This window comes from Anopheles darlingi, chromosome 3 (genome assembly GCF_943734745.1).
Source record: "Anopheles darlingi chromosome 3, idAnoDarlMG_H_01, whole genome shotgun sequence".
Classification (NCBI taxonomy): Eukaryota; Metazoa; Arthropoda; class Insecta; order Diptera; family Culicidae; genus Anopheles; species Anopheles darlingi.
In genome coordinates, this window is record NC_064875.1 from 51,977,963 (window position 1) to 51,991,515 (window position 13,553).

General features: G+C 49.2%; 2 protein-coding genes across 2 annotated transcripts; both read right to left on the bottom strand.

Annotated features, from left to right (window-relative positions):
• Positions 1 to 5,808: 5,808 nt before the first annotated feature.
• On the bottom strand, positions 5,809 to 6,848 carry LOC125957700 (uncharacterized). Its single transcript, XM_049690564.1, has 4 exons — positions 6,743 to 6,848; positions 6,525 to 6,615; positions 6,293 to 6,425; positions 5,809 to 6,163 (listed from the first exon to the last, which is right to left on the bottom strand). Exons 1-4 carry the CDS (start codon positions 6,834 to 6,836, stop codon positions 6,083 to 6,085), a joined length of 399 nt encoding a protein of 132 aa, XP_049546521.1. The 5' UTR covers positions 6,837 to 6,848; the 3' UTR covers positions 5,809 to 6,082.
• Positions 6,849 to 12,000: 5,152 nt separating this feature from the next.
• LOC125955586 (histidine-rich glycoprotein-like) lies at positions 12,001 to 12,993 on the bottom strand. The gene has a single exon (XM_049686724.1). It carries the CDS (start codon positions 12,991 to 12,993, stop codon positions 12,001 to 12,003), a length of 993 nt encoding a protein of 330 aa, XP_049542681.1.
• Positions 12,994 to 13,553: the final 560 nt, after the last annotated feature.

Below are 13,553 nucleotides of genomic sequence, written 5' to 3' on the forward strand. Positions count from 1 at the left end.
AACCCATTATGAGCATATTATTATGATAGTTTCTATCGTAATCTTAATCATGGAGCCAAGACGGCGACTACGACGACCAAGACGATGAGGCAGCTCCCGGTGCTGGTGTAAAATGGTTAACGGACGTGTTTTACAAAGTTCGCGGCCATCGAACTCGAACCGAGGAGCCCTCCTCTCTCTATGGAGTCGAAGTTGCAGCAGGACCAAGCAGGGTCAAACAGAGGCCAGCGGAATTGCGAAAGTTTCTGAACTCGTGTCCGTGTACGTCGGTGTATTCCCGGACCCGTATAGCCGGTTAAGTTTTCTAAGTTTCGTTGTCGTAGATCCTGCGATGTACTAACGTAACCGTGCCTTTCGACTACTCCACTGTAGCCCCTCCGCGCCCTCTGATTGATAGCTAGTTTCCGGCGAAAAGACGGATCTACCTTTGCTCGCAGAGGGGAAAGGGGGAAAACGCCCGGTGGCCTGTGCTGCTGGCCGGTTATTTATAATTTCGCCAAACCAACCGCGCCCGAGGCCATTTAGTGGACTTTAAATACGTTCCGCGCATCTGCAACCCCGACGCCATTTCCCCGACGTTCGGATCACATTATGGTGCGCGGTAGTAGATGGATGGATGGATCGTTTTGCTAAAAGTCGTTGGTCGTTTGTTTGATGCAATTACTTCAGCTGATAAGCTGAGGCCTGTGCTGGCCTGACAGATGATGATGGAATCGGTTGTGCTGTTAAACCAAACAGGTTCTAACGGTTAAGTTTGGGTTTCTATTTTTGTAAAAATCCGCCGCCAACCACCACGAACGACACAAAGGACAAAGGTCGAGACAAGGATGACACACACACACACACACACACACCGGGAGGTTCCTGCGAAAGAACGACGGAACTCTCCGTCGCATCACGCGTCACTCGCGGTCGCCGCTGGTGGATGGTCTTACAGCCATTCTCCATTAGTATTAAGTTCCGGCGAGTGTTGATGAAGATAAATTACCCGCAACACTCGCGGGGGCCCCTGGACTCGCGAGTCCCCGTGGATTGACGGGCTCTGATCCCAGACAGCGGGTGGCCTCTCGAGCACGAAAGCATCCGTCGTCGTCGTCGTCGTCCCCAAAGCACACCATGCGGTCCAAGGGGTAGTCGGTTCTCTTTGCGGTGGACTCGGTTTCGTTTGTTGCTTTTTTATGTTTTAAATAAAGATTAAATCCACCGGATCTCCTTGGTCACCCCATGTGGCCGTCCGGGGCCATCCGACAAAGGACACCCTCTCTAATCTTTCGACTTTGGACGTGGTATAAACGCAGCTGCCGAGCCGTGGGGCTTAACGTCACTGATTTACCAGCACCGCCGTTCGGCGGCAGCCACGTGCCAAACGACTAATCCACTTTCAATTTGTCCACATTTGATGCGTTCTGGGCGGGGAGGGCACTGAAGGCACTGACGAACCCCAGGCCTCCGGGGTGGACTTGATGGCGGTGAGGTGCCACACCTCGTCGGTCGGTGGACGAACGTCCTGCAGCTCGGTTGCCACTGACGCTGACGCAAATGTACTTAGTCATCTTAGTGCCATTACGCGTGACGAGCAACAGCACACACACACGGACACACGGACACACAAATACGTGGAACGGACGCAAATACATTTTATTCAATTTCGTCCTCATTGACGTGCGCGTCATCATCGTGCATTAGCGGCGGTCGCCGATGGACAGGACCAACCTCGAATCGGGGGTTTGCGAGCCTGGTTTTAAGGGGGGTTTTATCCTTGCTAGGCTATTTCGAACAGAGTATGCATTGCCTAAAGTAGAAACGCTGTTGTGTGACATTCGTTTTGACATTTGAACGAACATAACCTCAATGAAGTGTTCTTAAAGTTTAGAATGATTTTAGTATTTCTCTCTTATTAAGTTACACTACATTTGGATCGTTTACATACATACGTAAGGCCACCGCAATAATTCTAATGCATTCCATGTGCAATAGCATTGAGCATATCATTTTAATGTTTCAGAGATAGATGTTTGAATTATTTCGATGAAGCTCGAATGGAACCAAAAATATCAAGTTGTCAATGTAGTGGCAGTCCTAGAGCCATCCGAAAACCGAACAACGAACGACAGTCCCTTTCCCCCTCCTGTTTTATCAAAAAGCTGCCACACCCCGCAACATCGTCGTTTCTGTCTTAACGAGAATGACATTTACAATCGTGGTCGTAGAAAACGGTACGACCTTCCCTCGATTTCATAGAAGACGACAAGGAGTCACATTCCACAACCAAGACGTTCCGCCCTCACACACACACACACACACACACACACACACACACACTACACCACACGAGGGTACAAGATTTCCCGTCGATTCCCCCGGCCGTTCGAGCGTGATTTGTAGCCGCGGTACCGTTTCCTGTTCCGCTTTACCTTCTGCAATCCTTTCCGTTCGATTCCGTCCGGTTCCGTTTCACCGGCCGAGAACGAACGAACGAACGAACGAACGAAGGAGCTAATTTATACGGTCTTGTTAGAGTTCCCGGTAACCGGCCCTTTTTTTTAGCCGCCGAGTGATCCGTGCGGTTATGTGCCCTCTGTAGGTGTGTCGGTGAGACGCTGTTCCGCTCCGGGAGTGGTCCTTGGCGCGTTTCTTTAATTATTATTCCGAAAGTGAAGTAGAGTGGGTGCGGAGGACGCGCCAAACGGTCGCGGACTGTTAGCTGCGAAAGGATAAGCACTTTACTCGCCCCCGAGGGGGGTCTCGGGGTGTGGCCCACATGCCTAGACTTCGGCCCCGTACTAATCAGCATCAGCACGTGTCCATACCGGTTGCAGGCCACCGTCACTGGAGTCATTCTTCTAAGCCATTCAAATGAAACCGGGAACAACCGGAAACGGTGAAACCCGTTTTCGCCCAACAGAACCCGGGGGGCGAATGCCACAAGACAATATGTTGCCACCGGGCACGCAAGGAATAAGCATAATTTAGCGTTCTTTTCCCGAGGCCTATAAATTACGCGAACCGGTCAGTGGACTGCATTGTGGCCACTGTTACTGTACCGGGCGGTTCTGGTGCATATCCTTGGAAGATGCAAGTGGAAGTCGTCCCGGTATGTGGTTCCGCTGCTTAAAATATCCGTCCATCCGGCCACCAACGGAAGACGCCAAACAATCGCCGTTGTTTTTTTTTGGAACCGGATTCGAATAGCAACACCACAGCGCCTTCTTCGAGGTCCTTCTGCTACACTCTGGGACTGGACTCTGGACCTTACCGAACCAGAGGGCGCTGGTTGGATATAACAATTCCACAGCGCTAGCACTGTCAGGGGGCACTAGCATTGGTTTCACGAGAAGCGTTTCCGATTTGTAGCTTTATTTATGGATCGCTAAATCATGATGACATCAAAAACAGAACCCAATCGTGCATCGTGGCGAATGGCGCATGGGAGTGCAGACCAGCACAAGGGTTCACAATGCAGCAATCGCAAGGCGTCCGCCCAAACGTTCACCACCCGAGGTATCCGAGGCAAGAATGTAGCTAATTCCCACTCGATTTAGTTCGCTACAGTGCGCGGAGGGGGAGCGCAAAACCGGCAACTCACGTTTGACGCGTATTCACAGTGACCTACCGGTTGGGCGATTCACGGCGATTCCTGTTTTGGGAGTACAAGGAGTTGCTGCACCAGAAGTGTAGCTTAATCAATATATTTCAATGCTAACTGCGTATTCCAGCAAATGTCTACTATGATAAACTTCTGCAGTAGATTAATCCTCACTTGTTTTTATCGTCAACGCTCCGCACGAAATAAAAACTTCTTGGGAAGCTTAGCCAGAAGTTCCTAAGAAGCTCTTTTTACAAAGTCTAACATGGAAGTCAGAAAGCTTTTTTTTCCAGAAACAATTTAGTACCGGACATCTAGTCGTCACCTCCTAATCGTCAGTCCTAACTACTCGCGCAACATATTTCTCGGAACCGATTGTTAAACCACAAACGAACGATAAGGCATCCCCGGATCCCCGGATGCCAAGTGCAATGACCATTCCGGAACGTGTGTGGCGTGTTGCGATGATATTCAATCTTCCGCCGTCATCGTTGTCCTCGTCGTCGTCGTCCTCGTCCTCGACGTCGCCGTCGTCATCGTCGTCATCATCGCCGTCGTTGTTTTCGTTCCCAATCGTACCACACAACGGGTGACAACGGGTAATTGCATCTACCCGTGCTACTCGCTCGCAATCGCGCTCTGACACCGCCATTCCCGGAACACACACACGTGGGGAGTGAAATAATGTTGTATTAGTGGTTTTTCGTCACAATCGCACCACACCGGAAAGGGACAGTGGATATGTAGGGGGGGGGGGGCTTTCCCGGGTCCCGGTTTCAGATCCCCGTGACACACTTACGACTACTTGAGAATTGATTTCATCCTCTCCAAGGCCAATGATCACCTGCCCTTCAGAGTACACCCGACGTTGCAAGCATTGTTTCTGCAGCAACACCATCAGTAACAGCAGCAGCAGCAGCAGAAGCACCAGCTTGACGGCTACACGTAGAACAAGTAAATACAGCAGAAAATTGTATTATAATGCCTGTCGCCTTCGATAAGCATCCTTCGGGTTTCTGCCAACCCCCCACCCCTCAGGTTGCACTTGTCATAAGCAATTGCAATGAAAATCAATTTCACCGAGGCACCCGAGTGTGTGTGTGTGTGTGTGTTCCGGTTATCTTTGTGCTACTGGAAGCGCTTTGCTATGAATGGGAACAACGGATTGGACCAGCTGCTGCTGCTGCTGCTGCTGCTGCTGCTGCTGTGGCGTTCCACTATCGTGCAGATCGTGCATCACATATTAAAGCTCTTTGAGAGGAGAGGTTCGTGAGCTCCACGTGCGCCCTTGGCTGTTAATTCATTCGCGATACAAAACACCAGGTGATCAGTGACGGAAATGGGAAGCAATATGGTACGCTTTGCGAGACTTCACTTTCTTTGCGTGTTGTATTGTTACTGGAGGCCTGTCTCTCCGTTCGTTTAATTTACGATTCTTCATTCTTCGCTCATATATTAATTGCCAAACTTACATCCATTTCCAAGACAGTACCAGAACCAAAGCGAAAGAAATCGATCGACGAACTTCATCTAAACGGTAGGATGCTACTGGGAAAAGCTGCACCACACTGAAGCTGATGCGATAGCGAGTGCATTCCGAAACACACTTGCCCATAAATATTTGCGCTCCTGATATGCAAATTGCGTCATAAATTTTCGATGGAATTTGCTTGTGTTCGGTTCGGTTTACCGGTGAGCGAGGTTTTACATTTCACCGTCGGTCCACCACCACCACCACCATTGCAATCGCATTGTTCGTTTTTGGTGGCGGAGAAAGTTTTCTTGTTTCCCGCGTCCAGTCATCCCGGCGCTCTGCTCTGCTTTCGTCTGAGAGTTCATCGTTTACAGGTGGAACAAGGTTAACGCCGGCGGTACACCGCACCACAGAGACAGTTGGTCGTGTCGGTTTGTATATTGCTCTCCAATGGGTTGGTCGCGTCTTTCGTTCTGGCGTCGTGTGACCAGATCAAACACTCCGGCTCCGGGCGCAAGATGCACCATAAACCGGGAGGGGGCGTAGAACTTTCCATACAAAGACCCATCATGGTTTCGATGGCGGTTTAATGTGTTGCTGCTGCTTCGTTCGCAAACTGTTGCTTCCAAGTAAGCTGGAGGCTGGGCAGCGTAACAAGCATAGAAGGTGCCTTGAACATTGTTTGACTTACTTTAAGTTCTACATCGCTCGCAGATCGCATTCCCTATACCGGAGCTACCGAAAGATGAACGATGTTTAACGTTTTATTAAAATCTGTATGTTTATTCCAAAACCATCGAACCATAGAATGCGAAAACGCCAAAAACGCTTCAGGCGGGACATTTGTAATTCCAAGTTGATTAGCTTAATTACGATAATCCAAATCCGGAATACGGAAACAGAAATGCATTCAACCATGCAACATTGCCCTCGTTTCGCTCGTGAGAAAACTGGCTCACCATTGAAAGTCTAGTGGAAAGTTCTGTTGGCGTTAAACTCTACATTAAATGCCGCTCGCTGGCTCAGTGAAGCAGCTTCCAGCACACCGCAAGAGCAGCACCCAGCACCAGCGCCCCGCTAGTGCTGGTCATCTTAGGCGATCCCTAAAATGGAAGAAGCACAATATAAAACCCACAAAATCGACAACGCACGATGGACGCGACGCGACAGCGTGAGCCGATGACGCGAGCACGCGCGCGCCCGCGAACCCACGAGTCGCTAATTGTTCCTACCGAATAGCTGGTGGACACCGACGATGATCCCATTCCATTCGGATACTTGTAGATCGTGGTCTGTGCGAACCCATTCTTGTCGCGCTGCGTATCTTGTGATACGATCTCGGGATTGCCGAACGGAAATTGAGGCCTACGATGAGACGTATTGGGAGAACGTTGAGAGAATCGGAAGGGGTTTGGGGTCTCGAAGAGCCCCGGAACACGAGACAGGAGTAAAACTCGTTCTTACGGCGGGAAATTCGGGAAACCTTGCTGTTGCTGCGGACTTCTTGCCACTCGCGACGCTTCCTGGCCACGATCGGCATCACTGCGCAGAAGATCTGTGAGGTGTTGGGGGTAGGAGAGAGGACGTAGTTTCATGCAAAGACGGTTGTAGCGGATGTTAATTAACTAGCCCAACAATCAAACAAAGGCTGATAGGGACTCGATGTCGCACGACGCCATTACCTGCCGACGACGACGCACGGCTATCCACACCGAAGACCATCAAGGCCACCACCAGCAGCAGACCGACAAACTTCATCACGTAACACGAAGCCATCCGTACGGTTCGATCGCGTCAAGTAAACTGTTCCGGGGGTTTGGAGCATGATCACCTCGACTCGACGCGGGCTCAACCACCCCTTCCCATACAGCCACGGTATAGGCGTGTGCGTGAGACGCACAATGTTCAACCGACGACGACGCCGCCGCCGCCGAACCTGCGAACGTATTTTGACAATCATGCTCGGAAGATGACTAACCTGTTGGGCCCCCACTCCCCTCCAGCAGCATCGCCGCATCCAGCTCAACGCATATCGAACACGCAGACGGGCGCGTTATTTGTTTTGGTTGGCCGCCGCTCACCCGAACGCACACCAACAACGTGCAGCAGGTTTGGATCTCGTCGAGTAACAACCACAGAGCAACATGAAATTTGAATTTTATGTTTTTAACATGTTAAACGCTCCCTCAGCGAAGATCAAAATAAAGAGCCAGAAAACAAAAAAAACGTTTCGCGTTTCGGTCCGCTGAAACTCAGCAGCTGCGTGATCGTAGTCGTCACTATAGCCGCGAAACAGCAGTCAAGGTGGTCAGTATCTCCATTGTTTCCGTAGAAGGTAACGTGGGTGGTTTGAAAGCGGCATGTCTCAACCGTTTTTTTTTTCCTTTGACGGTAGACTCGTTGACTAAGCGCCACTATCTTCAGAAGTCAGAAGTGCTCCGTTGCGATGTCGTATGCATGAATCACTTCCGAAGAAACCTCTGGTGTCACCACGCTTGTTATCGTGAGCTATTGATGTGATGGAGGCAAAGAGTGTTAAAGTCATAAACGGGTCATACTTCTTTGGAAAAAGAATCAACCCCATCACTACCATGTGGTAAAGGGGTGTTCGTGTTCGTGCACCAAGGCTTATGATCTATGACGAATCGTTGTTTTGTCAACAGACGGCTTTGTTCCGAGTAATAATTTTAATATTTTCAGACTTCGACAAAAACAAACGATAATGTAGAACACATTCAAACTATACCAAAACGTCATCAACCTGAAATATTTCTCAAATTATTAGTTCGTATGTAAACGAACTTAGTCATTTCTTATCTGAGAATGCAAATTCGGCAAATTTTGCGCATAAAACGAACACGAACCGTTGTTGAAAACATGAAAATCTTTAAACAAAATTAAATATCTTTAGAAATTATTCAGAAAAAGTGTTCAAGATTTCAATAGAGGCCGATGGATTTAATTTTCTGATGAGCATCAACTTCTTGAACGAGTGTTTCGAAAAATTCACTTTAAAATAATCTGAAGAGATCTGATTTGCTTACTGAGGGGAATAGGAAGGTTATAACAGGGTCCAATACGAATGAGAAATTGATTAAAAAGAACAATCAAGTGAAAGAAGCGCTAAACTATAACGCAAAGAAATCAACAAAAAGAATAAGATTGTATCAGAAGCCATAGGATGAGAAATTTATTAAAATTGATTTCCGTTGCTAAATGAAACCATCTTCAGTCTAATCGAGTGAGCGTTACATATGTCTATTTCTTTTCCATTTGGAACACAAACCAATTGGTTCATCCATCGGTAGTGGAGTTCTCATCTTCACGCCGCCGCATGAGTGTACATCGTAACCATACCGGAAGTCGGAAACCGCTGGCAAACAATCAAACAGCATAACACAATTACCGTCAACCATTCGGGCACAAGCACGCGCCTCGGATGAGCTGGCAGCCTTTTGGTTGAATGATAATTAAGACGCAAAGCGTAATGCAAAAGTCTGGCACCGATATGAGACAAAACCACGACCTACCTCTACCGTGACGCGGGCTGTTGTCCTTTTGTCCTAGCTAATGCACGACAACTGCACGGTTTAAGCCTAGACCACTCGCAATGTCCTCGTAACCCAGAAAACATCCACATACAGACGATGGCGGCTGGAATGCTGGAACGATGCTCACCTACGGACCAAAAGGAGCGAATGTAATTAAAAGACGGACCCCTCGGGTTGTGGGATGAATATAAAAATTATCCTCCAAGGACGCCTCCAAGCACCGGCTGCCCCTTCCCTCTCTCACTCTGCTCGACTGTTAGTCGAGTGTCCATATCAATGTTGGCTGCATTCGCCAAGTCATAAACATAATTGCGATAATTGAAAGGGAGAAGTCTAAAATCTAAACCACTTAGTCGTCGTTGTCGTTGTACGTTGGTACGTTGGTACGTGGTGCGGACCGTCCGCAAGGATGCGGATTGCATGCGTTGCTCCCCGGTCAGCATACAGTTTTCCGGTTCAATTTTCTAGTTCCACCGCATCTCTCGGAACCAGACTCGACAGAACGGACTCGGAGTGGGACACAAATTTAATTTTATGAAAGCACGTACACTCCTTGTATCTATGTTTAGTAGCATCATACGTGGGAGACACATTGCAGGGAAGCATTCCGAATAAGTGACAGGTTGCTAAACTGTTGTCCGGCCTTGTGGTGGTGCCGGTTCGACCGATGGCGCCGGTGCCGCATAGCTCATGCTCGTGATTGTTGATTGTTGGCTTCCGTTTTTGCTCCTCATTAATAATTCTCTCCACCTGCTTTGCTTTGCTAATGCGCGATATCATGTCTGCAACCGAATGCAGTAGACTGCATTTTGCGAACGGACTCGACTCCTACTACTGATGCTGATGCCCTTCGACCACTGGAGGCGATGAGAGAACGACGCCGGATGGATTATGCACCACAGTTTGTGGACCTGCCATTACAAGCTTGTAACGTGATTTTAAGCCTCTACCCGGGGAGGATGTTGCACTTTCACACCTTCTCGTTGCAACTAACGTACAGTGTAGCCTTGGGTTCAAGTGGCCTTGGGCCAGGTAAAACGGAATTTATAATCACCATTGCCACTGGAGTGATTTTACAAAATGTCTCCCTAGCACCTGCTGGTGATCCTGCATCGGTGATCTGCCGTAAATGGTACTTGGGAGTTAGTGTAGCTAACTTTTGCCCAACATGCCAGAAAAGTCACTTTAATGGTGGTTGGCTTGGTAATGTTCACTAAAATAGCTGGCGATAAACCTACTCCTACTGGTGACCATCCACCAGTGGTGTGGTAATAGACAAACCTTGCCAGTACACCTCGGAATCGACACTCAAAAGACGCGCCCCGTGGCGATACGACTGTCCACTGTCCCTCCCCGGGCAATGCCGAATGCTGCGATGATGATAAATGTTTAATTTTAATTTAAACTCTCACCACCCTTGGGAGAAAGGGTGGAACCATCGTCGCAGTACCCTCTCCTCCTCCTCCTCCGCCTCTTCTCCACCTCTTGGTCGGGCTGGTCGCTAACAGCTTTTAATAATTTTGTCAATTCACCGAGAATAGAGGAATGGAAAAGGGGAAAGGAGGGAAGGAGAGTAATCGAGGGTTTAATTATGGAATGGAACGGTAGGCGTCGCCGGAAATTTCATCACGCAACGTCCGCGTGTCCCTGCATGGCGGAAATTAAGTTCCTTGAGGAGTGCATTTCCGGTAGTCCAGTCCAGTCCGTTCCAGCCCGGTTTGGTGGTGATGGCGGCTTACAACAGGCTGGTCGTGGGGCGAACCAGCGGCACCTCCATCTTATGGAGCGCTAGTCTAGTGCTCTGAGCAGCAAGAAACAGTTTTAATGCATGCACATGCCAATTAGTAGATTGTGCTATCATATGATAATGGAATACGCTATATTTAATGAAGCCGTATCGATGCGATGGTGATCGCCGTTGTTTCGAGCAACGGTCATTGGGGTGACAAATTGAACAGCAAAATTGGATCATAATATCTAGCATAATCCATGGTATATACAGAAGCAAATGTTTCTCAAAGGAGTACTCGTATTTAGACAATTATTTTGAAAGAGCATTCAATACCTTTCAAAACTATAATGTTTACTTTACTAAGCCTTGAACGGGACACTCCTTTCAGTATAGAAGGTGCAAAACGTTTGAGAAATTGGGTAATTTTATTGGTATAAAGCCCTGGCTGCTCCGTCCGTGAGATCTGAAGCGCCTACAAACGCGATTTTGCCAAGGTATTTTAATAGCAATATTTATCACTAGACTACTGTCAAATGCTAGTATTATTGAATGTTTCAGTTCCTCAAAATGACTCAAATTGTAAGTATCACTGCTGATAATCGGTAAGAATATGTTCATTTAATAGTATTACATATTCTCTTTCAGAGCCTTCCGGGGAATGAAAGGTGACGCCCCAGTCGCTTCAATCCTGTAAACTTTTATAATTTTACTGAAAGTAAATACTCTTAATGATTTTTGACGAACATAACTATGAACAATACAACTTTGTGTTATCAAAGCATTACTTTCCCCCAAAATTGTGACTTTTCCAGTCCGACCATCTTTCAGATGTGCTTAGAAAAAAATTAACTGCACCTCCCTCCAACGAATCTTCAGCCTCCCGCACCGTAAAGCGTAAGGTATAAATTTCCCCCCGTTAATGGTACAATTCCTCATCCCTTGCAGGAATGGTGCGAGTGTAGGGGCGCTTCGTCAAGTTTTACATCCCCTCCCAACACACCAAAAAATTCCTCCAGCTGCCGTTACAGAAAAGATTAACTCAAACAAGGCCTAATAAAGCTAATGAAAATATATCCTCGGAAGTGGTTGGAGTGTGGCACTAACACCAGCAACAACAGCAGCAGCTCATGGTCCGTGCTGATTCGTTGCAATAAATCAAGCATTATGATGATTAGAAAATATTTTCACCGATGAAATATTGAACCATGTTTATTGTCTGCACTCGACCGACCGACCGACCGACCATTGCAGATACGCCAGGGGCCAGAATGACCAGCAAGACCCTTGGGCCGGAACGAACACCCCAGCAGGCACCGCATTCCCATTTAGCAGCAGACTCTCCAATACTCCCGCAGCCTTACGGTCCAGATTCCCAGGTGGAATGATTCGATGATTTGCCTTGCCTGGCAAGGAAGCCATGCTTACCTGCCAGACCACACTGTATGTATTGGGCGTATCACAACCGAGGCTGATGGGAAGCAGATAATTTATTACGCAAATAGGGGCCCCGCGACGCGACACGACGCGCGGCGCGGTTTCCACGACAGTTTTCCCTTTTACATAAATGCAGAACGCAACGGCACGCGGCCGCCACGGTCATAACATGCTCCACTACACCCCCACAAATGGCCACCCACCCTCCCTCTCCCCATTTGGGTTATTGGTGAATGATTTTGTAACCGCGCTCGGCCGCCCTCTGGTGGCCATGCTTCTGACCGAACGCCGAACCCGCCTGCTCGTACTCATCCTGACCCTGGTGATGCTTATGGTCCGCGTGATGCTCATCGTACTTGCCCTGCTTCTTGCTACCGGTCCGCTTATAGCTACTGTCCTGGTGTGCACGATCCTCGTGCCCACCACTTGCCTTCTTGCCCGCATCGTTCGAGTGATGCTGGTGGGCCGATCCGTACTTCCGGAACCGGCCCGTATTGTCCGCATTATCGTAGAAGATGTGCTCCTTCTTGTACTCATCCTTGTGATACACATTGTGATAACCCGTCGTCTTCGAACCCTTCTTGTGGTGTTTCTTCTCGTGGTGCTTTCCACCCTTGGTACGCTTGCCCTCCGCATGATGATCGTGGTAGTGTGAATCCTCGTCATGGTACGAGTGCTTCCGGTCCCCGCCCTGACCGTACCGGTGCTCGTGATCCTCCTTTCCGTAGCTACCCTTGCTGCCCTTCTCCAGCGCGTGCTTCGAATCGTATCCCTTCACTCCCTTTTCACCCTTCTTCCGATGATGGTTCTCGCCGTAGGACGACCCTTCGGTCTCCTCTGTCCCATGCTCCTGCACCTTGTACGCCTGCCGATGAAGCTGATCCTCGTCCTCGTCGCCCTCTTCGGTCTCATCCTCGATCGCCTTCCCTTCGCCTTCCCCTTCGCCACTATCCAGCTCATACTCGACGGTCTTTACCACCGGATAGAACGGGGTGCCCTCGGTTAGCAGATGGGGAATGGTGTGTCCATCCAACGGTGAGCTGCCCAACTGGATCGAGTGAGCCGGCGAACGGCTGAAGTAGAAGTAGCTCGATGCGGCCGCCTCATCGGCGGACCGGTGCACCGACGGCAGCGACGTCGGTGCACTGAGTGCCAACGAAACCACACAACACAACACTACCGTCGCCGTCGAACAGCGCGCACTAGATAGCGACATCTTGGACCACACACGATCGGAAAGGTACTGCTCGGTGGTCAGGCGCTGCAAGCCGATCTTATACTCCCCAGATGATCTGACACCCGGACCCCGGCTGATGGCTGGTTAATCGAATCGAGGTGCCCAATTCGATTTGCCTGCTACTTCACGCCTCAACGCTTCGCCCTGGCTGTGGTGCTCGCTCGATTTGCTTGACGTTGACGGTGGTGGGGACACCAAGATCTGCCGCTCTGCCCTTTTGGAGGGGCGTTTGTTCGAGCGGTGAGCGGTTTTGTACAAAATTTTCAGAATCGATCTGCTCCGGCCACCGGGCAACCTTCGCAACCGAAATGGAAGGAAAATCATTATCAATGCCAGCCGCGGCGCCAGAATGTATGTGCGCTCTCCGGACCGGAGTTTTCTTTGTCGTATTCGGTGGCGAATCGGAATTTGGCTCTTTAAACGGTTTTGCAGGAAGCGATACGCCAAGGAGGTGTTCTTTTCTCTCGGTGGTGGAATGGAGAAGCAAGCCTTGAAGTTGGGCTCTTTAAAAGATCGAGCTGGCCAGGGCCGTGGTTCGT

What these genes read in the sequence shown, in the direction of transcription:
- LOC125955586 (XM_049686724.1), bottom strand. Translation starts at nt 12,993, where the DNA reads ATGTCGCTATCTAGTGCGCGCTGTTCGACGGCGACGGTAGTGTTGTGT.
- LOC125957700 (XM_049690564.1), bottom strand. Translation starts at nt 6,836, where the DNA reads ATGGCTTCGTGTTACGTGATGAAGTTTGTCGGTCTGCTGCTGGTGGTG. An exon ending in CCGTGCGTCGTCGTCGGCAG is followed by an intron (nt 6,616 to 6,742) that starts GTAATGGCGTCG and finishes AACACCTCACAG; the next exon opens with ATCTTCTGCGCAGTGATGCC. An exon ending in GGTTTCCCGAATTTCCCGCC is followed by an intron (nt 6,426 to 6,524) that starts GTAAGAACGAGT and finishes GTCTCATCGTAG; the next exon opens with GCCTCAATTTCCGTTCGGCA.